General features: G+C 51.3%; 1 protein-coding gene across 3 annotated transcripts in view; it reads right to left on the bottom strand.

The window, feature by feature from the left end:
* Positions 1 to 14279, bottom strand: part of LOC125750479 (E3 ubiquitin-protein ligase Jade-2-like) — a 45237-nt gene that overhangs the window by 21781 nt on the left and 9177 nt on the right. For all 3 annotated transcript variants that reach the window (XM_049028335.1, XM_049028333.1, XM_049028332.1), the window contains 4 exons: positions 13402 to 13487; positions 10048 to 10205; positions 684 to 856; positions 337 to 548 (listed from right to left, as the gene is read on the bottom strand). In XM_049028335.1, coding sequence (XP_048884292.1) covers positions 337 to 548; positions 684 to 856; positions 10048 to 10205; positions 13402 to 13487 — 629 coding nt within the window. The remainder of the gene's footprint in view (positions 1 to 336; positions 549 to 683; positions 857 to 10047; positions 10206 to 13401; positions 13488 to 14279) is intronic.

Raw genomic sequence — 14279 nt, 5'->3', positions numbered from 1 at the left:
GGATAAGCGGTTTGGAAAATGGATGGATGGATGGATATTTGTTTGAGTGTAAATATGTCTGATTTATGTGAAGTTTGTAATTTGACATCAAAGTATAGACATTGCAAAATGCAGTTTGAAACACTTGCAGAAACATTATAAGAGTACATAGTAAGCAATGGTGGCAGTTTGTTTTGATCCCAGATATCTGATCACCAAAGTCTTGGCTACATGAAGATGACTAAATGATGGAATTGCAACATTCAGTTGGATAAATAAGAAAACCTAACTCATGTCACTACTCGGCTAGTGCCTCCCGCCCGGGGGGGCTGCTGACCCAATGCACACACCACTCACCTGGTGCACGCAGACGTTGCACTTGTCACAGAAGACCATCTCGTTTCCGTCCTCGCCCTCGGGGGAGCGGCACACGTCACACACCACGTCCTCGTCATACTCGATGCCCAGGCCTTCGCCCGTCTCGATGGTCAGCTGCATGTTCTCCTCACACAGGCTCTCCAGCTTGGTCAGCACGCGCTCCATCGTCAACTCGTCCAGCTCTGGAAGGGCTGGGGAGAGACAGAGAAACGCTGATACTCCCCAAAAGCCAGTGAGGATCAGCAGCTGTTACCGTCCCGAGGGCACGGACAGCCGGACGGACCGAGTGACAGGCAGACAGACGGCAGTGAAGACTCTCATCTCACCTAGTTCCCTGAACTCCGCATTGACCAGCTCCAGCCAACAGACATCCAGGTCGTCGAGGTCATAAAGGCTGACGGGCTCATCGAGCGGCTGCGAGTGCGTGTGGCCCGCCTCCGCAAACGGCTGGCTGGGAGACGGCGAGTAGAAGGGGATCCAGTTCACCCCAGGCAGTACCCTGCATGCACCGGGACACACAGAGAGAGACAGACACGCTCGTCATCGTTCATCAGCCAATCAGGCGGCGTCTGCACAAACGCATGCGAACCCAGATGAGTGATCTCATGGGGGAAACTTTTTTTTACTGCGACAGGCCAAAAAGACCCCCTCCTATTAAAGGAAACTAATCTCTTCTGGTTCGATTCCACGGATGCAGGCCAGAGGAGAAGTAAAAAGAACATCCACAATAAAGAAGGGGCTGAGCACCTCAGCAAATGAGCACGCCGAGGGTCCCAGACGACGCCGCGTTCAACACCTGCAGCATGAGAGCAGGAAGCCCCCCCAACACACTCAAATCAAGAGTGCGCAGATGTTTATTAATGTCTGCAATAAACACCCAATCCTACGGCACCCAGAAACGAGCTGAAAGTCGCAATTAAACGCCAGCGACGTTTAGGGAATCGTGCATGTTGCGGTCACCGCAACCGCAAGAGCTGGACCGGAGCCCGCGACTCTGCTGCACCCCCAGACTTCTTTCCAGCAAGCGCCACACTGACATCATGAAGGATAGCCTGCCAGACGGCTGTCAGGCCTGTTAATAACCCAGGACAGCCCTGTACGACAAATCGCTACTCAATTTCAGAAGGACCCGGGCCAGCCAATGGAAATAGGAGCCAAGATAGTTAAGCAGGTCCAACCCTCTCACATGAATCTCTTTACCCAGTTTAACTTTGGGACCCCTGGTACAGAACCAGTAACCAAGTCATTCATTATCCGTAAAGATCACTGTCACGCAAAGGCAGCATTACGGCTGCAGAACTCAAGAGACATATGGCCGATCAGACACGGTCAGACTTCAGGAAGGAGAGGGCTTAATACATATAAAACCTGAAGATACAGAAGGTTGAGTGCCAGCTCTGTGACAGCGAAGGAAAGCAGGTCAAGCCTTCACATGGAGGACAAGGAACCAGCACTATCTTCACTCCCAAGACCAGTCACACTCTGTCTTGCACGGTTTCGCCTCAGATATGGGAGACGCCCCAAAATCAAGGCTGTGACCGTGGCGGATCTGTTGCGGAAGCAGACAGCAGGCTTGGGGGGCACCTCTTTCTGTGAGCTTGCTGAAGCAGCCCCATCCTTCCTGACACAGAGCAGGAGAGCTTGTGCAGAGAAACCTGACCCCACACAGGCAGGTAAAAACAGGGCAGCGCTGCTGATTCCTAACACAGAACGGGGAGGAAGTGAATCACTCACAGCACAGCAAGGACGACACCTGCAGGCCCCTGTTTATTCACTCGCTATGCTACTGAGGGTTGAAACATTTTTAAAAGTACGGATTCATTCATGTTCGCGGTGATCACCCTTCTGGGATGCACTTACCGTCACAGTGACACAGCCTGGGCAAACGTAGCCGGACTGCACGCCTCGCATGTTCCTCCCCCAACACCAAATCTGGCATATATGCCAACTATTGAAGCCATACCACCCCCAAAAGCCCCATTCGCACAGACTACAGAATCGTAGGGCAACCTGAAGATCAGCAGGACGATCAGCTCTCCCCAGAAAACACTGACAGCAAACTCACACCTAATAAAGGTGTACGAGGTGCTGAAGGGTCAAGATCCTGCTTAGCGTATAATCAGGCTGCAAACATGAGGAAACAAGGCAGCGTCTGGGCAGGTTTAATGCACTTAGGTGGATTAATCCACCTGCGCTTCTTTCCCCTAAGCAACGAGGCAAACAAGCACTAATAAATAAGTGACCGTGTTCAGCATGAGCTGGGACACAGGATGAGGCCAGGGGTGGTGCAATCACAAGGCTCATCGGCAGCAACAGAGGCTAGATCCATTTGCAACGTGGTTAACTAGAGTTTAGAACCAAACTCTGGAAGTTAGTGGTGCTAGAGCCCTGAGGAGGAAGGAAACGGCAGAAACAGCTTTGTTATATTTTTAGAGGCTGGATCAGGCAGACAGGCGGGCAGGCAGACAGGCGGGCAGGCAGACAGGCGGGCAGGCAGACAGGCAGGCAGGCCTTCCCAAACTAAGGTCACGGCTGAGCCACTGGACAGCGCCAGTGGGTGGGCGGCAGGGGGGTTCTCGCCCGCTGGAATGGAGGAAGATCTGGGAGTGACTGCGAGGTAGCTTTTGGAGCGATGGGGGGCCGGTCTGCCTGCTGCCGGGGGCGATCCTGGCCCGGGTGACTTTGAGCTGCCAGATGATAGCAACCAACTTCGCAGAAGGAGAAAGTCAGTCAGCATCTCCCAAAGACAGGAGAGGAAGGTCCCTGCTTATTAACGGGACACACAGAAGGAGCCGGCTGGGATGGCAGGCTGACTCCCCAAGACTGACTCCTGCATTTGTCCTTCTTTGATCCGAGAAGGGAACTTTGACATGCATGAATTACTGCATTTGCTTGTGTATTTATGTGCAACAGAAACGTACTTTCCAGGGTGAACCTGTCACAGTACCCTACCTCCCCAGGCCCTCCTGTCAGTGGGTCTGTCACAGTACCCTACCTCCCCAGTTCTCCGTCCGCCAGTGGGCCTGTTACAGTACCCTACCTCCCCAGTTCTCCGTCCGCCAGTGGGCCTGTTACAGTCCCCTACCTCCCCAGTTCTCCGTCCGCCAGTGGGCCTGTCACAGTCCCCTACCTCCCCAGTTCTCCGTCCGCCAGTGGGCCTGTCACAGTACCCTACCTCCCCAGTTCTCCGTCCGCCAGTGGGCCTGTCACAGTACCCTACCTCCCCAGTTCTCCGTCCGCCAGTGGGCCTGTCACAGTACCCTACCTCCCCAGTTCTCCGTCCGCCAGTGGGCCTGTCACAGTACCCTACCTCCCCAGTTCTCCGTCCGCCAGTGGGCCTGTCACAGTACCCTACCTCCCCAGTTCTCCGTCTGCCAGTGGGCCTGTCACAGTCCCCTACCTCCCCAGTTCTCCGTCCGCCAGTGGGCCTGTCACAGTCCCCTACCTCCCCAGTTCTCCGTCCGCCAGTGGGCCTGTCACAGTACCCTACCTCCCCAGTTCTCCGTCTGCCAGTGGGCCTGTCACAGTACCCTACCTCCCCAGTTCTCCGTCCGCCAGTGGGCCTGTCACAGTACCCTACCTCCCCAGTTCTCCGTCCGCCAGTGGGCCTGTCACAGTACCCTACCTCCCCAGTTCTCCGTCCGCCAGTGGGCCTGTCACAGTACCCTACCTCCCTAAGTTCTCCGTCCGCCAGTGGGCCTGTCACAGTACCCTACCTCCCTAAGTTCTCCGTCCGCCAGTGGGCCTGTTACAGTCCCCTACCTCCCCGGTCTCCGCCTGTCAGTGGCTCCACGCTGCCCCTGCTGCCTAAGGCCAGCCTGCTCCTTCAGCACCTGGCTGTCATCCGCAGACCCCGGCCTTTAGCTGAACCTGCGCCAATGGGGCTCCCGGAATAACGATGCTGTGACTCGACACCCCGCCAAACAAAAAACACTGAGAACCTTTTCTGTATGAGTCAGCCTGGATCAGCCAATATGTGCCAAAGGTTATACTGTTGAACAAAGAGTACGAAAAAAAAGCAAAACATTCTTGTAAAAGAACGACGTGGGTAAGCAGTGAAGTGTAATTAAACACAGCCAGCTGTGCACAAACCACCGGCACTGACACACAGGGGTTAACAGGCTCCCTCCTCTAGGCTGCCATTTTGTGATTCCTTCAGATGCCAGTGCGGTCGCCTCTGGAATCCCAGGCCTGTTGTCATGGATATGGCCGTCCCTTGTTAACATCCACGTTTTAGGCTGGCGTTAGCAGAGACAGAGGTGCATGCACACAGACACACACATACACGCACCAGGATAATTTTGCCGACTTCTCTCACCCATTACCATGATGTGCAAACATTTTTGGGGGTGGGGGCCCTTCATAGATTAATACGGGGGGGGGGGGGGGAAATTAAAACCAGGGAAAAAATAAAGCTTTTTTCCAGAGGCTGAGTTTGTTTTCATTCACATTTTCCACCAAATGGGTTTTGTTCCACAGAGGCAGAGGGAGGGAAGGAGAGGGGGTTACGGCTGGGAGGAGGCAGAGCGGGGGGCACGCGGCCCAGGGCTGCTTGGGCACTCTGCCAGCACCCTGCTCCAGGTCTCTGTGCTCCCCCCTCCCTTTTTACTGTTTTTCTCCGTCCTTCCCACCCCTAAAAACACTGCAGTGCAAAGAAATAAAGAGCTTCCCTGTTGTTCAGTAAACAGGACTCTGGGGCCACCAGTCAACAGAACCAAACAGCAGTACAGCTGAGCAGCACTGCAACCGAATGGCACTGCACTCAGCCAGCCAGGCAGTCCGGCAGCCAAGCAACCGACTAGCACTGCAGCTGACCAGCCCGGTAACTGACCAGCACTGCAGCCAGGCGACCAGCCAGCCCTGAAGCCAAGCAGCCGAGCAACCGACCAGAACTGCAGTCAGCCAACCAGGCAGCCGAGCAACCGACCAGAACTGCAGTCAGCCAACCAGGCAGCCGAGCAACCGACCAGAACTGCAGTTAGCCAACCAGGCAGCCCGGCAGCCAAGCAACTGACCAGCACTGCAGTCAGGCGACCAGCCAGCCCTGAAGCCAAGCAACCGACCAGCACTGCAGCTGACCAGCCCGGTAACTGACCAGCACTGCAGCCAGGCGACCAGCCAGCCCTGAAGCCAAGCAGCCGAGCAACCGACCAGAACTGCAGTCAGCCAACCAGGCAGCCCGGCAGCCGAGCAACCGACCAGAACTGCAGTCAGCCAACCAGGCAGCCCGGCAGCCGAGCAACCGACCAGAACTGCAGTCAGCCAACCAGGCAGCCCGGCAGCCAAGCAACTGTCCAGCACTGCAGTCAGGCGACCAGCCAGCCCTGAAGCCAAGCAGCCGAGCAACCGACCAGAACTGCAGTCAGCCAACCAGGCAGTCTGGCAGCCAAGCAACTGACCAGCACTGCAGTCAGGCGACCAGCCAGCCCTGAATCCAAGCAGCCAACCAGCACTGCAGCTGATCAGCCATCCCCGGCCAGCTCTGCAGCCTGTTGGTCGCCACTGTATCCAGCATAGATAACCAAGGGCTTTCTGTCTCCTTCAAAACGGCTGTTCTGCCTTTGTGCCTCAAAATCTCTGTTCATCCTACAGCTACGTGGTCCGGTGTTCTGGCTGCAGCCTCGGGGTACATACACACACACACACACACACACACACACACACAGAGAACAGGCACGGTAGCAGGTGCCGGCGTGTGAGTAACGGCAGAGGACACCGGTCCCCCACGGGCCGGGCTCGGCTCACGCCACGTACACTGTTGCTCACTGATCATGCCTGCGGCGGTAGCACCGCCCACGTGCATTAGCGAAACCACGGATTAGTGCTCCGTTAATCGTCGGGGTGCAGAGAGCCTGGCGATGAGGAGGGATGCCATCATGTCGTCCCGTAATTAGCACAGCGCTGACAGTGACAAGCTGACAGCTCCGCTCCAATCACAATGCATGCTCTGTAGGGATTAGAAGGTGCTGTACGGCTGAAGGAGGTGCAGGACAAAACATCACCACACCCTCTGCCTAAGGGCTTAAGGGCACCAACCTCATCTATTCCCAAAAAGCACCGTTTCCCAGTACCTGCCAGGGCTTCCATTAACATGCCCCCCCCCCCCCCCCCCCCTAAAAAAAAAAAAAAAAACACATATCGTTCCCTCTATCTGTCCCTGGTGCTGTGTGAGAACTTGCTGGTGCTGTGTGTGTGTGTGTGTGTATGTGCACCGAGTCTCTCTCCTCTATTATACCCACAGCCACAAACATGATATGTGTGGAAAAGAGGCGCACACACACACACACACACACACACACACACACACACACACACACACACACACACACACACACACACACACACACACACACACACACACACACCACTAGGGGTGTAATGGTACAGGGAAGAAAAGAAAAACCACACAGTTCGGTATGTACCTCGGTTTTGAAATCACGGTTCGGTACGTTTTCAGTACAGCGGGGAGGGGGTTAAAGAAAAATTAAAATTGATTATTTTTACCTTTATTAAACAAGTGGTTTACTGAACAAAGTATGATTGTCTTTTTTTAAACAGCCTCTGTCAATAACGCCGCAACCTACAAATAAAAATGCCTAAAATTTTATTAAAAGTAAACGAAAAAAAAAAAAAAAAAAAACTCTCTCTCAAGTAAATAAAATAAATATTCATTAAGGTGCACATTTAGAAAATTAACTCTACCTGATCTGTGCTGCATTCACATTAGCAGCTGTCAGCTTCACGTTAGGATTTGCGCTCGTGTGCAGATTGGCAGATTGCAGCTTCACGTGCCCCTTTCTGAATGGGGAAGCACACACAGAGTCCGAATTTGGTGCATTCATTTGGTAAAAAATGCGTAGCGGACTGAAAGAGCGTTACACTCCTAACACAGAGACACACTCCTCTTCTGCTCTCCCCAGGGCAGAGAGGGTATGCTCAGGCTGCAGACCGTTCAGTGCGCCTTGATGCGCACATGACCTCCATCAAAAGGAGCGTTTCAAGGCATGGGAAGGAACAGTCAGAGTTGTCCTTAGTACACAGGGATCGAATAATTGACCAAATGAAGAGTTTCCTGCAGAAAGAGGGACAACGCTCTGCTGGGGCAGAGATGGCAGTGCGAGCTGGTGTGTATCTAGGTCAGCTTTCAGAAAAGGTCACACACGATCCTCTGCTGATGATATCTCCCACCCTTTCGGAGGCAGCAAGCTACTTGCAAAAGCACGATTATTAACTCCTCTGCCCTCTTGGAAGTAATCTGAAGCACTCAAAGCAGACAATGAAAGTGATTAATTCCCATCAAAAAAAGGCAGCATTTTCTATTGCGCTGGGGCACAAACTACGGTTCTGGCAGCTGAAGGTACCAGAAGAGTCCATGTTAACAGAGGGAACCACCAGGGCCCCAATAGAACAGGCCTAAACAAGCCTACCTGTGCACCAGGCACCAACACATTCAAAAACCCATTAACTGCTGCCTGCTGCAGCCTGTGCTTCGCTGCTCCATTTGCCCCCTTTCTGGGGGGGATTGGTTTTCACCGTCATCCCACACCCACCTAGCAAAGAGGCAAAAAAATTAAAAAATGCTACAAGCTGCAATTAGGAAGATTGTAAACAGAGTAAGAACGTTGCCTGCAGAGTAATGAGAGAGACTGAGCAAGTGAACCACAGAAAAGTCTGTGGCTCCCTCCCCAGCATCAGCCTGAATCCCAAACCTCACCTGGTTTAGAGAACAGAGCGGGCTGAGAAGTTACCTGGGGGAGGGGAAAAAACGTCACTTGGGATGTGGGTGAGTCACACCAGAAGAGAAGTGAAAGAGCAAAATGGGAGGAGAGGGCGAGGACTCAAAACCTCAATGCAATATAAACAGACATCAAAGGCCCGTCCGACACAAACTTTCCATGCTGGATGACAAGACAAACCCACACATGCACCTAGACAAACTGAAGATGGCATTCATCCAGTGCTGATTAGCACAATGATACATTACACCCCAAGACCTCACGCCACAAACCAGTTTCTCACAAACAGACCTGACACAAATCTAGAAAATCTCCCACAGAACGGCTAAACACGTACTGGTAACCAAGCAAACCGTAGCATGGTAGACTCTCCACCTGTGTGAGACGCTAGTGTTTGTGCAGATCGAGCAAGCAGACTGGAGTGTTTCTCTGACACTGATCTGCCCCAGCAATGGGATTTCCTACACTAGCAGCGCATAAGCAGAGCTTGCACACCCACGCAGTGCAGGTTAATGCGCTGCAATGAGGTGTACAGCACTTCCGCTCTGCTCTCCCCATCTCAAGAGACACAACCGGCATGTTTGCGAGGTTTATGACTTCCTCGATGGCGGCTCAATGGTTCACACCAACCATTTAAGAACTTCCATTCCGGTGGTGGTGAGGTGGGTTAGGGTTAGACTTGTCTTTCAAAGTTCTTTGCCAGGATGTTTGGCTTCTATGTGCCACCACACAGCAAACCCATAGAGGAATTCCCCAAGGCTACTGAACTGAGTGACATTCAACTTTTTCTCGCTTTCTTCTCTACGTGGGTTTTCCTGACCTTTGGGTTTCGTTCAGCATAACATGGCAAACCTGAAGAACTCCGCGGGACTCGCTCGTCGTGCCCAGTGCGAGTCTGCTGATCCCAACCGCAGGGCAACCCCGACAGAAGTCCGCCTTTACTCTGAAACACCAGGATTAGCTTGTGGCCCAGTATGTTTGCCCCCCAGACAGAAAACCCAACAGACTCAGCAGATCAGGCAATTCAATATCCAGCAGAACAACAGAAACTAGTCCCAGAAAACCACAAACACATTTAAATACTAAGGGGCTGACTATTAGCCCTCTTCTGTGCTCGGACATAAACTCAAAGTCTCCCCTGCCTGTTTGGTCTGCTTCCACTACAGAGAGTTTCAAATTTCAGCTTAAAACACAGCATTAGCATAACCAGGGCGACAGTATATCATATCTTTTTTATTAAATGTATGTATTATTAATATTTATGCAGTTATTTTTTTCCTTTTTTAATACATTTCAGTGTCAGTGTGCTTTCGTTTATGGTGCTTTATGTCTTTTTTCCGTTTTTCTACTTGACAGGTTTTCTGACACTTTGGTCAGCTGGGGTTGTTTTTAAATGTGCTATATAAATAAATAGTGACTTCACTGATTGACTTGACAAGACCACACACACTGTGCAGTGTCAGGTGCCACAGGCCTTGACGGTCGACCAATCGCATTCCCCCGTTCTCACAATGCAGAGGTGAGAATTAAAAATCCCAACAGGATCAAGCTGAAAAGTGGGGTTTGGTTGCTCATATGGACTGGGAAATGTGCTTGGAATCCAGCCCAGTGAATTTCCATTTTATCCTACAGCAGTGTTTCCCAGTCCAGTCCTCGGGGACCCACAGTCAGTCCACATTTTTGCTCCCTAACAGCTCCCTGCCCGACAGTCCACATTTTTGCTCCCTAACAGCTCCCTGCCCGACAGTCCACATTTTTGCTCCCTCCCAGGCTCTGGTAGCAAAAACGTGGACTTTCTGTGGGACCCCGAGGGCCGGTCTGGGAAACACAGTCCTACAATCATGTGTACCTGCCTGCACAGACTATTTTGGACATTTTACACCACAAGCATTTCTAGTTAGTGTGCATATTTATACATGTTTCTGTATGTGACTAAAGATTCGGACATTAGTACCTAACCACAGGCTCGGGGATGGCCTCTATGTTGGCTGGCACCTGGACGCCCTTCTCCCATTCCTGCCTCCAGGGGTCTGAGAGCACGTAGAAGTCGTCCGAGCTGAGCTGGGCGGAGTCCGGCAGCTTCATGGCGGTGATGAAGTCGGTCCGGAACACCTGCTGAAACAGAGTTACGGAGTCAGAGCTGCTCATCGCACGGGACGGCGGCCACAAGGACCAGGAAACACAGCAAGTGCTGAGCTAATGGGCCAGGAAGAGAAACACGGGGAGGGGGAACATGACGCAATAACTGCATGCAGAGAAAGGTGCCTGCTCAGTCATCATGCCGTTTACTGTAAAGGAACAGAAATAAATTACATTTCCAGAACAGCGTTTCCCAATCAAGTCCTCAAGGACCCACAGACAGTCTGCGTTTCTGCTCCCTTCCAGACAGTGCTAAACTGCTCTAGGACATCACTATCTACGTAACCAAAAGAAAATAATAAAAACAGGAAGCACGTCCCCAGCAGAACAGTTTCCATACTAAGGTGACATTTCAACAAGCCATGAACTGTGAAAGGCTGTTCCGTTAAAGCATGTCTACACCCCCGTCGTGCTACTGCTGGGGGCTCTGATCTGATCAGTCTCACACATCCTGATGCAAAATACATGGCTGCCTTTCCCAAGTACATCAGCAGAAGCACCTTAGCAGCTGGCAGTGAGCTGGACATTGCCAAGCTCCTCCTTCCTATACGAACAAGCTGGTCTGAAAGTACTCTGCCATTTACCTGCAGAATGACTGCATGATACGTGTGAGTTAGCGATCATCAGAACGTAGAGGGGCATGGATGACATCGCCGGGCGTGTTGTCGGCATGGGAGACCATGTTGGCCTCCAATCACACCTGTGCCAACATGCACTTCAAAAAACATTTCAGCAGCCGTCGTTCGACAGAGAACAGGAGTGGAATTGGAATACACAACCCCCCCCCCCCCCCCCCCCCCAGCTTGGCTTTGGTGACTGACACCCGGACATACTGCATGTCTTGACGACACAGGATAAAGTCCATTTTGCCCTTCCTTAAACTGAATTTAAAAAATGTAAATGCTATTCTAAAAGGTAGATGAATTACAAAGAAAAGCCATGTAGAGATTCACCCCATAAATGACTGAATTTGTATTCAACCCTTGACTCATGCAGAGCGGACCGAAACAGCACACCATCTCTAGCGAGTCTCTCTTCTTTTTTGAGGCATTGGCAAGACCGCGGCGAGCAAACCGCTTCTGATTCTGTGCAATGGAATGTATAATTTTGATGAATATTAACCCCACAATGACAGCAATGCTGACTCCTAACACAAGCTCCCTGTAAGGAGTCAGAATGACTGGTGGGGGGGTCACTGCTAAGCAGTAAAGGTCTGACCTCTCCTTCAACTTCGGTAATGTAAACCACCAACTCTAAGAGTCTGCACAAATCATCTGCTTGCTTTATATAAAGGGATCCAGAACTCAGACTGACTGTGAATGGTGACACACCCTCACTGATATTACTGTGTCGGGGCTCAAAACCTCACCGATAAGCTTTAATGTAATTCTTCAATGATGCTGTTGATAATATTTTCTGATCTTCCGGGACACGTCTCCCGCAGTCGACACGACCATACCACCTTGGCATTTAGAACACACAAAGTTATCAATGTTTGGTCAAAAAGGCTATATATGCAGGAGATGGAGGTTCTATTCCAGGCATGGAGGGACTGTAAATGACCTACATAAACACTGCAGTTTGTCTGAAGCACAACTAGGGATCCATCGCCTTCGACGGCTTGATACCTTGGCTTGGTCTCTCTGCTCTGTGCTTCGCTGCCTGCTTCAGCGTCTATATTTCTACGAGTCACAGGGACACTGCCACAAATCTTCTGCCTTTCACTCACAAGCAGAGCTACACACCTGCTGCTCTTCTCAGTGAAAACTGGCATAATCATTCAAAACCACAGGGTCCCGCAAACTGGTCCATTATCCTCCGGACTTATCTATACATTTGCTGCCTTGGCAACATGCATTGACTAAAGCCACCTTTCCCCACTCTGCTAAAGACTGTCATGGTACACCAGCCGATTAAATAATAGGATTTATTTTAAGTATTATGTCCATCCATCCATCTTTTTGTAACCGCTTCTCTGATTCAGGGTCACTGCGGGTCTGGAGCATGTCCTGGAGGCTATAGGCGCAAGACAGGGAACAACCCAGGGTGGGGCGCCAGTGCATCGCACGGCACTGCTGCCTGACAGAACGCGTCTGTAGAGGCAGCAGGAGGCACTGTGGAGAGCGAGGAAACACTGGTGCCAAAAGGAAAACATCACCTGCACATCAATGGAAACATACTCTTGATGTGTAGGTGATGTGCAACACTAGAACTTTCTGTACATGCCTAAAGACTGTTTAAATTAAATTTGCAAGCTTCAAGCAAGCCATCTTGTGTATTTGAAGAACATCCTCAATTCAGCACATTACAACCACATTATGCATGAATACTACATCTTAAATGTACCAGTGAAATTAGGCCATTTTACCTGTTAGACAAGTGAAGCTCTGGATTAAAAACTGCATCTTAAATCAGCAATGCATATTGTAAACCAAAGACAGGGGGACCACAATTCCGCCGAACCCGGCGTAAGCCGAAAATATCCTAATTTAAATATTATATGATGAATCATTCAGGGAAAAAACACTGTATAGTATGTTGTTAAACACTGCAGGAGATGTTTACGTTTGCGATCGCTGCAGAGGCTGGACGTGCGGATGCACGGATGCTGGCGTCACCAGTCATCGCTATGGAACGGCATATCGCAAACTCGGGAACAAATCAGATTACAAGTTTGATGAACGCTGAATATGCGTGGCCATGGAACCACCGTAAACTTGGAATATCGCAAGTGTATCCATGGTAAAGCGAGGACTGCCTGTGTAAATCACACCGCGAGCTGTGCTTATCGTCAGTCCGATCACCCAGACGTTAGCTTCCCAAGACAAGGAAGTTCACCATCAAACCTAAGAGGCAGAATCCATAATCAGTCCGACAGAATAAGCTATACAGCATCTCCAAAGTCCTCGCTTAGCTCTCACTAAGCTCGAGCTCCAGCGATGTCCCTTCCATCCTTTCGACCACCCCAGCTTCTCGACTGTTTCCCCTGCCCAGCTGATGCGCCGTAACTTGGTATCAATAGATTCTGGACACCCTCCCACGTAGTTGGTGACATTTTGTTGCAGTTAAGCATCTGTTTTCATTTCATCAGAGCCAGGAAGACAATGGTTTGACTCCCGATTCAGCCACCTCCTGGCCAGAAGTTACCTTTCCCTCACAGGACACTCACCTCTGAAAGCTTCTTCTGCTCTTGCCGCACCCAGGTGCTGTTGGTGCCCGTGTTCCTAGAGCTCTTTGACCAGGAAGTCACGTGACCTGCATCAAATTACAAAAAAGATCAGGCACTGCAAGCCGCATTAACAGTCTAACCAGGAGACAGACACAAATCTGCCAGAATGGACACACAGCAAACAGCTGCTGATAGTCTCAGAGTATGGAACGTATGCCTGCATTTCAATTGCTCAAGCCGCCCCCCAGAACATAGATAATTGGATTTGAGTTCACCCCGTCCTCTCATATGCGGAACCCCATTAGTGTCGTTCACCCCGTCCTCTCATATGCGGAACCCCATTAGTGTCGTTCACCCCATCCTCTCATATGCGGAACCCCATTAGTGTCGTTCACCCCGTCCCCTCATATGCGGAACCCCATTAGTGTCATTCACCCCGTCCTCTCATATGCGGAACCCCATTAGTGTCGTTCACCCCGTCCTCTCATATGCGGAACCCCATTAGTGTCGTTCACCCCGTCCCCTCCGATGCGGAACCCCATTAGTGTCATTCACCCCGTCCCCTCAGATGCGGAACCCCATTAGTGTCATTCACCCCGTCCCCTCATATGCGGAACCCCATTAGTGTCGTTCACCCCGTCCTCTCATATGCGGAACCCCATTAGTGTCGTTCACCCCGTCCTCTCATATGCGGAACCCCATTAGTGTCGTTCACCCCGTCCCCTCCGATGCGGAACCCCATTAGTGTCATTCACCCCGTCCCCTCATATGCGGAACCCCATTAGTGTCATTCACCCCGTCCCCTCATATGCGGAACCCCATTAGTGTCATTCACCCCGTCCCCTCCGATGCGGAACCCCATTAGTGTCATTCACCCC

Source organism: Brienomyrus brachyistius, chromosome 10, assembly GCF_023856365.1.
Source record: "Brienomyrus brachyistius isolate T26 chromosome 10, BBRACH_0.4, whole genome shotgun sequence".
In the NCBI taxonomy this organism is placed as follows: Eukaryota; Metazoa; Chordata; class Actinopteri; order Osteoglossiformes; family Mormyridae; genus Brienomyrus; species Brienomyrus brachyistius.
This window is presented reverse-complemented; position numbering and strand designations above follow the sequence as displayed.